The sequence below is a fragment of the Pongo pygmaeus genome, chromosome 11 (assembly GCF_028885625.2).
Source record: "Pongo pygmaeus isolate AG05252 chromosome 11, NHGRI_mPonPyg2-v2.0_pri, whole genome shotgun sequence".
NCBI classification, from domain to species: domain Eukaryota; kingdom Metazoa; phylum Chordata; class Mammalia; order Primates; family Hominidae; genus Pongo; species Pongo pygmaeus.
Genome location: NC_072384.2, coordinates 77,092,121 through 77,109,900, shown reverse-complemented (window position 1 = coordinate 77,109,900; position 17,780 = coordinate 77,092,121). Strand labels below are relative to the sequence as shown.

The 17,780-nt window shown below is 35.2% G+C and overlaps 1 protein-coding gene across 2 annotated transcripts in view; it reads right to left on the bottom strand.

Annotated features, from left to right (window-relative positions):
• AGPS (alkylglycerone phosphate synthase) overlaps positions 1-17,780 on the bottom strand; it is a 157,678-nt gene that overhangs the window by 87,157 nt on the left and 52,741 nt on the right. For both annotated transcript variants that reach the window (XM_054478101.2, XM_054478102.2), the window contains exons 6-8: positions 15,645-15,716; positions 14,193-14,272; positions 11,078-11,158 (exon numbers count right to left, since the gene is read on the bottom strand). In XM_054478101.2, the coding sequence (XP_054334076.2) occupies positions 11,078-11,158; positions 14,193-14,272; positions 15,645-15,716 (233 nt within the window). The remainder of the gene's footprint in view (positions 1-11,077; positions 11,159-14,192; positions 14,273-15,644; positions 15,717-17,780) is intronic.

Here is a 17,780-nt window from a genome sequence, read left to right as displayed (position 1 = left end):
ATTATCTTCTCCAATTACAAGCAGGTACTATACACCAGGAATTGTGTAAAGCAAAAGACAAAGATACCAAAAAAACTAGATGTTCCCCATGCTGAATGAGCTCTACCACACCAATTCAAATTTACTTCTTTGTTTAAAATCTTATTAACTTCCTACTAAATAAGTGAAGAAAGTGTAATGGTTGAAAACCTGGGTTTTTCTTGCCAAAAAGTTTAAGAAAACAAACAAAAATCCCTGGGTTTGAAACTTGTCATTTACTGTTGCTAGAAAATTTACATACCACAGTATACCACAATATGCAAATTTAGTGAGAAACAATTGCTGGTGCATAGTAAGTGCTTAATAAATGGTATCTAAGATCATATACATTTAGCCACTTTCTCCTATAAGGTCTGTGTCTCTGTTAATGCCATTAGCTGGTAAGAAAAATTTGCTGAAGAAAGGTCCACAGATTTACTCATACAATTAATCAAATATTCACCCACCACGTTCCCCGAGAAAGGGTCTCACTCTGTCTCCCAAACTGGAGTATAATGGCACAATCATGGCTCATTGCAGCCTCCAATCCTGGGCTCAAGCATTCCTCCTGCTTTGGCCTCCCAAAGTGCTGGAATTATAGTCATAAGCCACCATGTCTGACTCAAGATTTCTTTTTTAATAAAATAACATCTCTGCCCCATACTATGCTAGATAAAAATAACTGTGTTCATTAACCATTTACCATGTGCCATGAAGCTCTATGGGAATAAAAGCTTTATCTCACTTGTGTTCCAATTCAATACTGAAACAACAAATATTTACTGACTACAAGCAGAGCTTCAGATATATCACTTAAAAAATCCCTAAATTATGGTGCTTATATTATAGAGAAATATTGAGAAAAATGTATATGCTGCTAAAAAAAAAAAACAGGAGAAATAGTAAAGGAAACTGAAATTAATTAAGAATCATAATTAAATTATACAGAATAATTAGAAGTGTGATGAAAAAAATAAAAAGCAGAGCAGGAACTTCCCGCTCTACCCAAACTGAAGTAAAAGGAGCTAGGATTTACCCTCCCACCTAAAAAGACTAAAACACAGAAAAATAGAAGAAACAGGCCAGGCATGGTGGCTCACACCTGTAATCCTAACACTTCAGGAGGCTGAGGTGGGAGGATCACTTGATGCCAGGAGCTCAAGACCAACCTGAGCAACATAGCGAGACTCCATCCCTGTATTTTAAAAAAGAAAAAAAAAGTTTTCAAACACTGAACTTGCAGTCAGGAAGGGGTGATCCCTATGAGAAAGTAAACACTGGTGGTGAGCACTGTGACTTGACCCTAGTTTAGCGCTCCACAGAAACAGAATCCAGGCACAACTTGGCAAACACTGAGTTGAGATTGAGCATAGAGCTCAGTCAAGGCAATCAAGGCATTTAGAGTTCATAGGAAAAAGTACAGAAAAAAGCAGCACAAAGAGAGGTGCCTGCAGATCTGCAGAGTGTGCCCCTCAGGTCTTCAGCAGAGTACTGCAAAGTAAATGCAAGTGAGTGAAATACCAAAGACCAGAGGAAGAAATAATCCAGATGGATTACAGCATCTGGGTGTCCAACCTTTTGGCTTCCCTGGGCCACACTGAAAGAAGAAGAATTGTCTTAGGCCACCCATAAAATACACTAACAACAGCTGATGAGCTTAAAAAAAAAAAAAAAGGTCTATGCATAATTTTCATGATATCTGCCACCAAAAAAGTCCTCACATTCAAAGGGCTGGACACCAGTAGATTAGAGAATAGTGCCAGCACTCACAGAGGGCCAGAAACAGTACCTGTTTCCACTAGTTCAACTAAGAAAACTATTAATTCACAGAGTATTAGGTAGGATATCCAACAATGTCATACCACAGTAGTGGAAAGTAATTAGCCTCAGACTGAAAAAAGCAAAAGATCGTAAAAGCAAGAACTAGAGGATCAACTGTTTCCACCTAAGTGCATCCCAGGAAAAAAGCTGAAGAATATTTGTAGAATTGAAAAACATCGAAATTCATAATGGCTACCATCTAATCAAAAATTAACATTCAAAATTAAAAATATAAAATTAAAAATAAAAACAAAATATATATAAAATAAAAATAAAAATTACCAAGCTACAAAGAAGCGGGAAAACACCCCATAATCATTATGGGGTAAATAATCAAAACCAATCCAGAACTAACACAGATGTTAGACACAGCTGACAAGAACATTAAAACAGTTATTATAACTGTATTCTGTATGTTCAAAAAGTAGAGACATGCAAGATATAAAAAGGCCCAAATTAAACATCTGGAGATGAAAAATATAATGTCTGAGATTAAAAATATATTTAATGGGATTAAGAGCAGAAAAGACATAGCAAAATAAAACAGTAGTGAACTTCAAGACATAGCAACAGGAACTAAAAGAAAAAAATGAAAAGAGTAGCAGTGAGCTGTGGAACTTCAAAGAGCCTAATAAGTGAGTAAATAGAGTCCCTAAAGGTCGGCGGGGAGGGGGGTTTATTGGAGAGTTGAAGAAATAATGGACAAAGTTTTTCAAAATTTGATGAAAACTATAAAGCCACAAATCAAAAAAGCTTAACAAATCCTCAACAAAAGAAACACAGAGAAAAACTACACCAAGATCCATGACAATCAAATTGCTCAAACCAGTGATAACAAGAAAATCTTAAAAGTAGCCAGAGGGGGCCGGGCACAGTGGCTCACGCCTGTAATCCCAACACTTTGGGAGGCCGAGGTGGGCGGATCACCTGAGAGCCGAGGTGGGTGGATCACCTGAGATCGGGAGTTCGAGACCAGCCTGACCAACATGGAGAAACCCCGTCTCTACCAAAAATACAAAATTAGCTGGGCATGGTGGCTCATGCTTGTAATCCCAGCTACTTGGGAGGCTGAGGTAGGAGAATCACTTGAACCCGGGAGGCAGAGGTTGTGGTGAACCACTGCACTCCAGCCTGCTGAGCGACAGAGTGAGACTCTGTCTCAAAAAAAAAAAAAAAAATTACTACTGATTTTCTTAGACATGATAGTGGTATTATAGTTATAAAGAATAACACTATTCTTCTGTCTTTAGGAGATGGTGCTGAAGTATTTAAGTTAAGTGTCGTAAAGTCTGCAATCTAGGCTGGGTGTGGTGGCTCATGCCTATAAGCCCGGCATTTTGGGAGGCTGAGGCGGTGGATCATCAGAGGTCAGGAGTTTTAGACCAGCCTGACCAACATGGTAAAACCCCATCTCTACTAAAAATATAGTATTAGCCGGGCGTGGTGGGGCATGCCTGTAATCCCAGCTACTCTGGAGGCTGAGGCAGGAGAATCGCTTGAACCTGGGAGACAGAGGTTGTGGTGAGCCGATATCATGCCACTGCACTCCAGCCTGGGTAACAAGAGTGAAACTCTGTCACAAAGAAAAAAAAAAAAAAGTAGCCAGAGGGGAAAAAAACATATTACATACACAGAAACAAAGACAAAGACAATATCAGATTTCTCATGAAAAGCAATAAAGTAGGTAACAGTGGAGCAACATCTCTGTACTGCTGAAAGAGTATCAATCTACAATTATATACTCACTTCAAATATCTTTTTTAAAAACAAAGGTGAAATAAAGACTTCTTCAGACAAAATTAGAATTTGCCAACAGCAGACCCACACTAAAGTCATGTTAAAAGAAGTCCTTCAAGCAGAAGGCAAATAACATCAGACAAAATTAAGGGTATAGGAAAGGCTAACTAGATGGGTAAATATACAAGATGCTTTCATATTATTTAAATTTTTTAAATGATACTGCAAAGTATTACAATATCACTCAAAGGTAGCTGATACAAGTTAAAGACGTATACTACAAATCCTAAAACAAAATAAAAACTTAAAACTACTAAAGAAACTAAAGAGATAAAGCATATCATTTAAAAAAAATCCCAAAAAGGCAGTAAAAGAGGGAAAGAAGAACAAAAACAGAAGGGAAATACAGAAAACGAATAGCAAGATGACAGATTTAAACTAAACCACAATAAATCACACTGAAGGTAAATGATCTAAACACCTCAAAGAAAAGGTAGTGATTGTCAAATCAGATAAAAAGAAAAGAACCAATTATATGCTGCCTATAAGAAAAACATTCTAAATATAAAGATACAAACTAATTAAAAGTAAAATGATGGAAAAAGCAAAAAGATATACCATGCTAAGAAAATTCCAATAGCTATTTTAATATCAGAAAAAGCAGATTTCAGAGCAAAGCATGTTATCACAAATAAAGGAGGTCATTTCATAACGACAAAAGGGTCAGTTAATCAAGAAGCCATAACAATCCTGAACATTTATCCTCCTAATAACCGAGCTTTAAAATACACCCAGCAAAAATAGAACTGCAGAAGAAATATACAAATCTACAATTACTGTTGGAGGTTTTAATACCCCCCTTCAATAACTGACAGAACAAGTAGACAGAAAATAAAAAATATAAGAGACCTGAATTACATTATAAGTCAATCTGACCTAACAGACATTTAAAGACTACTCCACCAAACAGCAGCAGGAAAACACATTCTTTGCAAGTGCACATGGAACATTTTAAAAATAGGCTGTACTGTGGGCCATAAAACAAGTAGCAATAAATTTGAAAGGATTCAAGTCATATAAAGTATATTTTCTGAACACAACAAAATTAATACAGAAATCAATGACAGAAAGATATCTGGAAAAATCCCAAAATAATTGAGAACTAAATAACATACATACATGGTGAGTAAACCACGGATCAAAGAAAAAAATCAAAACAGTAGAAAATATTTTCAAATTAATGAAAATAAACATATCAAAATTGGTGGCATGTCACTAAAGCAATAATTGGGAAAAAATCAGCACTGATTTTCTACTTTAGAAAATAAGACTGAACTCAAATAAATTACTTCAACTTAACCTCAACTATAAGACACAAAATAACATTTTTTTCCACAAATCCAACATCCATTCCTAATTAAAACTCTATAAACTAACACAAGAAAGGGACTTCTTCAACTTGATAAAGGGTATCTACAAAAAACACCTATAGTTAACAAATACTTAATAGTTAAAGGACCGAACACATCTCTCCTAAATCAGAAACAAGTCTCGCTTCTTTTGAACATTATCTGGCCAGTACAATCAGGTGAGAAAAAGAAAAAAAGGCAAACAGATTGGAAAGAAAGAAAGAAAACTGTCTTTATTCACACACAACAGAGTCATCTATGTAAAAAATCCAATGAGATCTACAAAAAAAAAGCTTGTTAAAATTTAGTGAATTTAGTAAAGTTGCAGGATATAAGATCAGTATTAAAAAACTGTATTTTTTACACTATTAAAGAACAACCAGAAACTGAAAATTTTTAAAAATACCAATTACAACAGCACCAAAAAATATGTACTACTTAGGGACAAATCCTGTTTTTAAAAATATACGAGGCCAGGTATGGTGGCTCGTACCAATAATCCCAACACTTTGGGAGGCCAAGGTGGTAGGTTGAAGCGAGAAGTTTGAGACCAGTCTCGGCAATATGGCAAGACCCTGTCTCCAGAAAAATTAAAAAATTAGCCAAGCATGGTGGCACATGCCTGTAGTCCTAGCTACTGGGGAGGCTGCAGCAGGAGGATCATTTAAGCCCAGGAGTTTAAGGTTACAGTGAGCTATGATGGTGCCACTAGACTCCAGCCTGGGCAACAGAATAAGATCTTGTCTCTAAAAAATATATATACATATATACATATATGTGTATATATGTGTATATATATATGAAAGACATGTACATAGAAAACCATAAGACACTGCTGAGAGAAATTACAGACCTACAAAAAACTAAAGATATACCATGTTCATGGGTCAGGTCAGAAGAATCAAAACTGTTAAGCTGTCAGTCTCCTCAAACTGATATATAGAGTCAATGCAATCCCAATCAAAATCCCAACGGGACTTTTTCTTTTTTTAACAGAAACTGACATTTCCATATGAAAATGAAGTTCATATAGAAATACACAGAACCTAGAACAGCCAAAATAACTTTGAAAAAGACTTATGATAAAGCTATAGTAATCCAAACAGTATGGTATTAGCACAGAGACAGACATATATAGAGTCCAGAACTAGAAGCAGACATATATAGACAACAGATTTTTTTAAATGATGGTGCAAAGTCAACTCAGTGAAGAAAGGATAATCTTTTCCAATAAATGGTGCTGAACAATTGGATATCCATGTGCAAAAATCATTAACTTCAATCCAATTTTATACCATATACAAATAATAACTCAGAAATCTTCAAAACTGATTAGAGACCTAAATGTAAGACTAAAAATTATAAAACTCAAATGGGAGAAAATCTCTATAACCTTGCATTATGATACAACAGCAGAAGCATGATACAAAGACAAATTAATACACTGGGCTTCATAAAAATTAAAAACAGCTGGTCTTCAAAAGATACTGTAAGAAAATGAAAAGAGAAACCACAGACTGAAAGAAAATATTTGCAAAGCATATATCTGAAAAAAGACTTATTCCCAGAATAAATAAAGAATTCCAAAACTCAATAATAAGAAAACAACCCAATCTTAAAATTCAGCAAATAGGCCGGGCGTGGTGGCTGACACCTGTAATCCCAGCACTTTGGGAGGCCAAGGTGGATGGATCACAAGGTCAGGAGATCGAGACCATCCTGGCTAACATGGTGAAAACCCATCTCTACTAAAAATACAAAAAATTAGCCAGGCATGATGGTGGGCGCCTGTAGTCCCAGCTACTCGAGAGGCTGAGGCAGGAGAATGGCATGAACCCGGGAGACAGAGATGGAAGTGAGCCAAGATCGCACCACTGCGCTCCAGCCTGGCAACAGAGTGAGACTCCGTCTCAAAAAAAAAAAAAATTGGGCAGATAATTTAAGGAGAACTTCACCAATAAAGATATATGGATGGCAAATAAGCACATGAAAAGATGTTCAACATCACTAGTCATTAGAGAAATATAAATTAAAACTACAATGAGTCCAGACACAGGGGCCCGAGCCTGTAATCCCAACACTTTGGGAGGCCAAGGTGGGCAGAACACTTGAGCCCAGGAGTTCAGGAACAGGGCAACATGGCAAAAAATTCCATCTCTACAAAAAAATATAAAAATTAGCCAGGCATGGTGGCACTTGCCTGTGGTCTCAGTTACTCAGGAAGCTGAAGTGGATTGCCTAAGCCCAGGGAGGTCAAGGCTGCAGTGAGCCATGATCGTGCCACTGCACTCCAGCTCAGGCAGCAGGGTGAGACACTGTCTCAAAAAACAAAACAAAACAAATCTACAATGAGATACTACTATGTACCTACTAAAGTTTAGACTAAAATTAAAAAGACTAACAATACAAAGTATTGGCAAGGATATGGAGAAACTGGAACTCTTATACAGTGCTGGTGGGAATATAAAATGATATAATCACTCTGGGAAAAAACTTCATAGTTTCTCAAAAAGGTAAACATATACCTACCATTTTGATCTATTCATTCCATTTCCAGTTACTTACCAAAAGTATATGTCTATACAAAAACTTTCACATGAATGTTCATAGCAGCTTTGTTTGTAATAGCCCAAAACTAGAAATAATCCAAGTGTTCATCAACAGGTGAATGTATAAACAAAACAGTGGCATATCTATACAATGCAATACTGCTGAGCAACAAAAAGAAATGAACTACTGATAAATGCAGCAATATGGCTGAATTTCAAAATAATTATGCCTAGTTGAAGAAGCCAGACCCTCCTCCCATACATACTGTAGGATTCCACTTTATTAAAATTGTAGGGAATTTAAGCAAATCTACATGACAGAAAGCAAATCAGCGATTGCTGGGGGGTTGCTTAAGGGTTGTGGGTGGGAGTGGGGAAGGATTATAAAGGAGAAAGAGGAAAACTTTTGGGGTTGGTGGATATGTTCATTATCTTGATTGTGATGATGGTTTCATGGTTATATTCATATGTCAAAACTTATCAAATTGTACACATTAAATTGTACATATTAGATCATAATTATATCTCAAGCTATTATAAAGCAATATAAAACAAAAATCTATGACTTCAAAGATTGTGGCCCAAGCTGCCTAAGGAATTGAATTTCCATCTCCTGAAGAGAAGAAGAAGGCTACAGAACAGAAACATTTTGGAGACAAGATTGCAAATTTTTCCTCTAAAAATTCAGTTTTTAAAACGCAGAGTTTGAAATGTCTGTAAATACGCAACTGGAGATATCAATTAGGCAAGTGGCTATATCAGTTCAGGAAAGAAGTCTAGGATGATAATATAAATTTTGGAGTCTACAGCACATAAAAAGAATATTTAAAGTCAGTTAGCCTGAATGAAGCAAATAGTGCTCAATAAAAATTGGTGGAATCAATCAAAGTTCTAAGTAGTTCACATTAGTAACTTATTTCATCTTGATGAAAAACCCCATGAAGTAGGAATTATGATCCCCACTTTATAGGTAAAGAAACTGAGGCTTAAAGGTGAGTAACTTGCCCAAGGTCACACAGCTAGGAGCTATATTTGAGGTTTGCAGTGAGAGCTAACAGCTATTAGAAACAAAGAAAGATAATGTGAGGTTATTAGTGATGATGTGCCTAAGCAGAAAAAAAATTCGAGTCAGACATCCTCAGACTATTAACTAATAAAAGTAGCCAAAGATTTAATAAAAGTAGAAAAAATTCTCCAAATCCATAATTGACATGTTAGCAGCTTCCACTAAATTTTATCATGTTAACATCAATGTGATTTACAAGTTAAAGTGATTAAAATCTGTGCTACCCAACTACTGTATTTGTGTCATTTTAAGCTTTCAGAAAGAAAAGGCAAGATGTTTTAAACTGGTTACCTCAACTGAAGTAGAATCTGAAGGACACAGAAGTTTAATGAGGAAGAACTTTAACTGGGATCAAAATAGCTGTAGGAACTACATTATAGCCTACTGGAGGCAAAAAAGAAAGTTCTATATTGGCATTTAGGGAAATGAACTAGTAGGTAAAATATCAGAAGTTCCTAGTCTGGGAAAATGTCATTTAAATTTCAAGGAAATATGTTCCTTGAATTTTAATTCTAACCTTTAAAAAAAAAAGGAAACTTGGAAAGGTTAAAATACTACACCAAATGCTATAATAAAGATACAAAATTGGTGACATAAAAGGCCATTCTTTGTTATAAAAAAAAATGCTGTGCTGGTAATGCCTCATTTAAGCATACTGATACAGGACTTTTTAGAGGTTTTTTTTCATTAAATACTATTATTCTGCCCACTAAAGTTCATTATAAACTATAATAATTGATAAATCTATTTATCTGATATAAAACCTTAATTTATTGAGGATCTTTAACACTGTCTCAACAAATAAGTTCAATTTTATTCCAGTTATCTGCATCTTACCGCATTAAATAAAAAATAAATACTTTAATAATTTTTTTTCAAAGCCTATCATCCAGAAATGGTCAGGAGCAGACCAATGTCAATCAACTTTTCAACAAAGAAAAGAAAACAACAACAAAATAAGATAACAATCACATCACATCTCTTCCTATTAAAGGTTTAGGGGAGAGGGGTCTCTATAACCCAAGTTGAACAAAATGGTCAGTACATCACTAACAAATTGGACTTTCCAATTTTTGTTTACAAAAGCTGAGTTATCGTTATCTTGATTATGTTTGAGGAAGTTGAAGGAACCAATTTATTTTCACTATTACCTGCTTAGAATCTATGAAAGAAACCTAAAGTTTTCCAAAAATTCATTAAGATCCCAAAAAAGTACTATAAGAACTGCAAGAATTTCATGAATTTATGAAACGAGTAGTTGTCAATGAAATTGTGCACTGAAAAGTTCAATGAATACCAACATTTACCCAGCTGATGAAATATATCACCAAGATCCTAGAATTCCATGTTCAAACTGTTCCACTTTGTTCCATTTCTACTACTTCAGGTTACTCTCAGCTCTTGCCTAAATTATTGTTGCAGTCTTTCAGTCCACCCTTACATAGACCACCCATTTCACCACACAGCAGCCAGAACAATACAAGTAAAAAAGTAAAGTTCAACCTTCTAATAGGGGCTTTATAAGGCCCTTTATGATCTGAACTCTTCATGTTTTCCTGGCCTGATCCTTTACCCCTACTGTACCCACTCCCACCCAATATACAAATACATGTTCTCCCATACACACACTAGCCTTCAGCCATATTCAGCTATCTGCAGACCCTCAAAAGCAACAGTTGGCCAGGTGTGGTGGCTCATGCTTGTAATCCCAACACGTCAGGAGGCCGAGGCGGGTGGATCACGAGGTCAGGAGATCCGAGACCATGGTGAAACCCCGTCCTACTAAAAATACAAAAAATTAGCTGGGCGCGGTGGTGGGTGCCTGTAGTCCCAGCTACTGGGGAGGCTGAGGCAGGAGAATGGCGTGAACCCGGGAGGCGGAGCTTGCAGTGAACCAAGATCACGTCACTGCACTCCAGCCTGGGCGACAGAGTGAGACTCCGTCTCAAAAACAAAAAAAAAAAGCAACAGTCACCCTGAGAAGCTCTGCATATATGCTCCTTCCTCTGGATTGTTCTTTCCTTTTTTGCTAACTCAGACTCATCCTGAAGTCTCATTTTAAATGCTGTGTCCTTTGCCACTGACTCAGTACTAAAAACAAAAAAAATAAATGCCAGGTTCTATATGATACCTTCTTTGCCCAACTCGTTCCCACCTAGCCCCATTTGATGATCCATAATACCCTGCATTTAGCATCCACATAGCAATTTTCACTCCAAATAATTAATTATTTATTGAACTTTCTGTCCTAATCTAAGCTACCCGAAGGTAGGAGACAATGCCTTATTCACTATCATGTCCTCAGAATCTAGCCCAATAATAGAAACTAAACAAATTCTTTGAGTGAATGAATGTATCATAAAAGGTATTTCATTCATAGAGGGGATACAGTTTTGAAAACTTTCATTAAAGAAATAATATCAGAATTGATATTAGAATAAGTTAATTTAAAAAAATAAGAAAAATAAATAACATACCTGTCTTTCCAACTCTTGTCCTGTTATGCCAGCCTCTACATGAGCTGTCAAATTGTTCTCATCAACCCAGAGAATTCGATTCTGTTGCAAAGGAAGAAAGAAATCTGATCTCCATGAACTATTAATATTTTCTCAGGAAATATAACTCCCTAATTCAAAGCAACAAGTGGTAAGACAGTGATTAAGCAAGAAGGGTTCCCCTCAACCACCCACACTGGAAACCAAGTCCATTATCCCAGACTATACAACATGACAACATACTAACAAAGGCAGTATATTATGCAGGGGTTGGCTTAAAACATAGACTCTGTCTTTATTCAGATGTTAATTTAAATTCCTTCTCTTACCTTAGGCAAATTATTTAACTGTCTAAGCTTATTGTTTCCTCATTTGTAAAATGTAAAATAGTAATAATACATAAAGTGTTGGCTACAATAATTAAATGAGGTACTCCATGTAAAAAAACAGCATATACAGGTCCTGGCGTTGTGCAAATACTATCTGCACTGTGTTAACATAGCAATTATTATCTAATTTAAGAATATCAGAATATGACCATAAGATTAGAAAAAAAAAAATCTGCAAAGACATTTGAATATAGCAGATGGCATCCCTTCTTTATTTTTAATTCAAAACAGGGCCAGAGACCCCATGTACAAAACAAAGCATATCCCTGCCTCGGGCTCAAAAGAAGGAACTAAATTTCATCTGGCTCAACTTACCAAACGTATGACTGCCAATAAAAAATGTTATTTGGCATTCTTATTTGACCTAACTTTTATATACATATTTGAATTTTCATGAATTACTTTCTACTATTAAGAGCAGACTTCTTTCCCCTTTCTATCTGGCTGAGCAATTGGGTAACATATAGAACCTTCTTCTGGATCCCAGGGAAGCTTTCTTTCTACTTTCATATGCTCAATTTCATGGCAATAACTAATATAGATAAATCTACTTAATAATAAAAAGGAAAGAACACAACAGACAATACAAAAATAGCAGTTGCTGCCTACATTCCAAATCTGAACACATACAAATAACTGCACTGCTTAATTCATAGGGTTGTGAAAAACATTAAATAAGATGATGTATGTGAATGCACTTTTAGTTTCATGTTACATAAAACTCATAATTATACTCTCAATAAGACAATAGTAATTTCTTTCTTTCTTTCTTTTTTTTTTTTTTTTTTTTTTGAGACAGAGTCTTGCTCTGTCACCCAGGCTGGAGTGCAGTGGCGTGATCTTGGCTCACTGCAACCTCTGTCTCCTAGGTTTAAGCAATTCTCCTGCCTCAGCCTCCTGAGTAGCTGGGATTACAGGCATGCGCCACCACACCCAGCTAATTTTTGTATTTTTAGTAGGCACAGGGTTTCACCACATTGGCCAGGCTGGTCTAGAACTCCTGGCCTCAGATGATCTGCCCACCTCAGCCTCCCAAAGTGCTGGGATTACAGGCGTGAGCCATCACGCCTGGCTGACAACAGTAACTTCAATACAACTATAGTATAATCAGGCTTTTGGTCCTTTGGAAGCTAAACAAAAGACAGTATTATTAAATTGCAGAATGAAATAACAAAGAATTTATTAATCTGATGGTATCTTATATATATATATCTTCTCCCCTAACAGACTGGCTCTTGAGGCAATTACATACTCATTCTAAATATATACCTTGTAGCTACCAAGAGTTCAAACATATATTTTGGTAGAAAAAGGAAATTAAAAGCAGCAGAAAAAAACTTCATAGGCACTCACAGAAAAACCTAAAGAAAACATATATCCATATATACTACCAAACCCATGTTAACATTCCAGAACAGGCTATTCTTCAGCTATCTTCTGAGGAAATAAATTGCCTTTTCTTAAAATCTGGGATAAGAAGATAGGTTAATGGGGAACTTTACAATAAAATAAAGTGTTCACCATCTGAACTTGATCAATTTTAGCATCACTAAAAGTGAGACAATCAGCTACTACACACCTCTATTGATGTTATGTGACATTTTTTTAAAAGCACATTACCATCTATGAGGGATTCTTGCTGTAAAAACAAAACAAAACAAAAGGCAATGCCTGAATCTAACTAGACTTTATATGGAACTTCTAATTTAGTGAACTTACAGGGCTTAGACAAAGAGTTAAATGACAAGAAGCAGCAACAGATAAATTCAAAATATGACATTCTATACTACAAATAACCTTGTTTCTTCAAAAGTCTATAACATTCAAAAGAAAAAAACAGGGAGTAAGAGGAGGCTTTTACATAAAGTGAGACTTAAGAGCTACAATGGAAAGCAAATGTGAGCCTTGTCTGAATCCCCATTTGAACAAATGAACTATAAAACAGACATTTTTTATATTGAAAATTGAATGTAGACTAACTACTAAATAACATAAAGAATTACTTTTGATTTTGCCAGGAGTGATAATAATAGTTATGTGAGAAAATGTCCTTTTTAAACGAGATTATACAGAAATATTTACGCGTAAAGTAGCATTGTATCAGAATTTGCTCTAAAACTACTAGAAAAAAAAGAAAGATAAAGAAAGTATGACAAAATGTTAATAACTATTTCATCTAAACAATGGGTAAACTATTCTCTCTACTTAGGTGTTTGAAAAAAAAATTCAAATTTGGTAAAATAGCATCAACATATATACCTGAGGGTAAAAGTAAACCTACCTTTTGGAGAACTGAATACAAGGGTAAAATGTAATGATGAAATACATTTAAAACAAAATGGATATTAGATTTTTTTTTTTTTTTTTAATCACCCAGGCTGGAGTGCACTGGTGTGATCTTGGCTCACTGCAACCTCCGCCTCCTGGGTTCAAGCGAGTCGCATGTCTCAGCCTCCCAAGTAGATGGGATTACAGGCGCACGCCACCACACTTGGTTAATTTTTGTATTTTTAGTAGATGAGGTTTTGCTATGTTGGCCTGGCTGGTCTGGAACTCCCGACCTCAAGTGATCCACCCACCTCAGCCTCCCCAAGTGCTGGGATTACAAGCGTGAGCCACAGCGCCCAGTGGCTAGATTCTTTTTTAATGACAATTAAGGTGGAGTCAATAAAGACAATGTTTTAAATATATCTCAAATTATTAAATACCATTTGTGAAGTGTCCAAAGAAATAATTGTTCTTGTCTCATCTGCAGGACACATCAGGCCATATGAAACACTTGTTCCTCCTGCCAAAATAGGAAACAACAACTTTTATGTTTAAATATTCTGTTTTTAGCTATATTTCTAGGGCAAATCTCTCATATCAAGTATACAGACAGGGCCACTAGAAAAGTGATACCTATTAATACTTTGCAAAATACAATTTGCAAATGCTAGCACACTAAAAGCAAACTCACCTTTATTTTATGCTGAGTGCCAAAATGAAGCAATATTACGGAACTGAAAGCAATGGGCTATGGTTCCATCCCCTGGAAATGCCACACTCAAGTGAAGCCCCTAGCAATTTGTGGAACTCCAAATACATGATTAGAGAAGTTCTAAGCAGATAATTACTGTGGAGAGGTAGCTTAAAAGAAAAAAAGACCCATCCTATACAACTAGAGACATCGTTACTTCCTTTCTACCACAATTATGAGATTCATTTATCATTTAAAATAATCTTATATTCTTATATAAAAAAGCTTTAATAAATTAGAATAGAAACAAGTTTAAAATGTCTAGATTATGAGGTATTTAAAAACAAATTTATATGTTCTTTGGTGAAAAAGTGATTTTAATATAGAATAATACATAGAAGTATTTAAACACACTGTTGTCTTAACATTTACTGTCAAAGGAAAAATGCTTTCTTGATACCATTAAAGAACAATACAATGTTCTCTGTTCTTAACCAGATCTAAATCACCATATATTGAATAAATTCTTGACTGATACTTCTATAAGTTCTGCATGAAAGAAAACATGTGAAAGTCACCTTCCACAAGAAGTACAGGGGGTGTTAATCTGTAAGGTTCAGCGTAATTTTACAAAGTGAGTTCATGAACTGTTGGTTAAGAACGTGATGCCTGTGATCAGTAACCACTATTTGCTTGTCACAGTCATTTGGAATTAGAAAAATATTTCATAATAAATGGCATTTTAGTGCCTTTTTTGCATAAATTCAACAGAAAGCATCAGCTGAAGAGGGAATATGGAGCTTCTAGAATTGTTGGGAGTCTCATTACCATTCCTATGCTAATCTCAAAGGTTTATATAGGACATATTTATATTTAGCTTTTGAAAAAGAAAATTATCTCCATAAATGTACAAGTTAAAAAGTAATTACTAAAGCAGAAACATTTTCTTATTCAGGCATTAAATCACAGCTTCAACTAGGGCCCATAGAGGAAAAAGCCATGAACTAAGGTATACCATGTCTCAAACAGTTTAAGGAATCCTACTTAGAACAAAAATGAGCATCATCGACCAATTTTTGAGAATAACCACATCACAATTACAATGATGTTTGTTTTCAGTAGGGTGACGCAAATATTTAAAATACAAATATTTTAAATAGAACAAATTTACATATTAAAATTCAAAAGGCACAATACCTACCACCAATTGGTATGATACAAAGATTATATTTGCAAGCTAGATTCACAATCTTAACTACATCATCATGGCATGCTGTTGAAAAAAGGGAAAATAAATTAATTACAGAGGCATGAATAAAATCTGATAACCTTGGCAAATAAGAACCTGTGAAATTCTTTATCTAAACTTTTCCTCCATTTATTCACTCATTAACACAATGAATTAATTGAGTACTAAAACACTTTACCTTTTTAACTTTTCATTCTGAAATAATTTGACTTACAAAAAAGTTACAAAGATAGTACAAAAATTTTCCTTCATCTCACATCCCCAAATATTAACATCTTACGTAGCTACAGTCCAATTATCAAAACCAAGCAATCAACACTGATACAATAAACTAATCTACAGACCTTATTCAAATACTTCCAATTGTCCTACTAATGTCCTCTTTTCTGGACCAGAATCAATTCCAGGATCACACCCTGCATTTAGTTGCCTTGTGTCTTCTTTAAAAATAGGCACTTCCTTAGAGTATCTTTAACTTTCATGACCATGACAGTTTTGAAGAACAATGGTCAGTTATTTCATAGAATGCCCCTCAATTTGGGTTTGTAGATGTTTCCTCATGATTAAGTTCAGGTTACATATTTTGGCAGTAATTCCACAGAAGTGATGTTGCATCTTTGTCAGTGCATTACATCTAGAGGCACATGATATTAACATGTCTCATTTCTAGTAATGTTAACTTATTAATACATCATTTGGTTAGGCCGTGTCACTAGGTTTCCCCACTATAAGGATACTGTGTTTCTTGTCAAAATTAATAGGTATTAATTGTTCAAATACCTATTAATTGTTTAAATACCTATTAATTTCAACAAGAAACACAGTATCCTTATAGTGGGAAAATCTAGTGACACAGTATTTACATATCTTAGACTACGTAAAATACCCTGATTCTCATCATACTTTCACCTACTAATTTTAGCACCATTGATGATTTATTGTTTAAACAAATGTTTACAATATTGCACAAAATACACTGCACATAATTCCTTTCCTTTGTACAGAACTAAAGGGTTCTCTTTATGCTTGTAAAAGTTATATAAGTAACAAAAACCTGACTGGAAGATTTTAAATGCCAAGCAAGAGGTGCTAAGACTCGACTGGCAATAGGACATTAGTGGAGGTTCTTAAGGAGGGGAACAAGATGGCAAAGAGATTGTTTTAGAAAAGTCAATCTCCTGATATAATAAGAGATGGCATGGAGGAGCGAAACTTGAGGCAAGAAAACTATGCAAAACTCCAGTATTAGTTGCTAAGAGCCTAAGGACTCAGTAGGAAATAAGAATGCTGAGGAAAACAAATGAATATCCATTTATGAAAGCAAAAATAGTTCCATAAAAGTTGCAATTATCTTTTCTAAGGTTTGTGTAAAGCTAAGAAAACATGTCATTTGTTTCATTCCAATTTTTAATAAATATCTATTTTCAAGCTTTTGGATTAAGCTTATAAAGTTTGCTATCTGTGGTAAATTTACTAAATAGAATACTCACTAATTAATAATTCACAAAACACCCAAAGATGTCTATTAAAAAATCTTCAACAAGGCAAAATTATCTTCTAGGAATGTCATTTAATCAAAAGCCTTCCTTAACCATGTTATCTGAAACTGCACCCCCATCCCACTACACATCCTTGTTCACGCTACCCTCTTACATGCTTTTCTTTTCTTTACAGCACTTAACACTACCCAATATGTTACATATTTACTTGTGGATTATCTGTTTCCCCTCAGTAAATTGTATGGCACTTGAGAGCAGGGATTTTTGTTTTATTCACTGCTTATCCTCAAGTACCTAGCCTGTATTTTCACAGTTCTAAAGTTCTGGTGTTTAAGCCACTGAAAATAATGCATAAATACTAAATTTAATAAGTGAAGTAATCGTCCTTACTCTTAAGCCCTAAGCATCCTATTAAGCAACACATAGAATTCCGATTCAGATCAAAGCCAGACTTAAAGACAACTACAATAGAATTCCAGTTGTGTGTGTGTGTGTTGCAAGAATGATTCAGCCACATCCACTCTATGGAATACGACATTGCCTCAAATTTCTTCATTGTCTCAAAACTAGGCCTCCTGCAAAGAAAAAC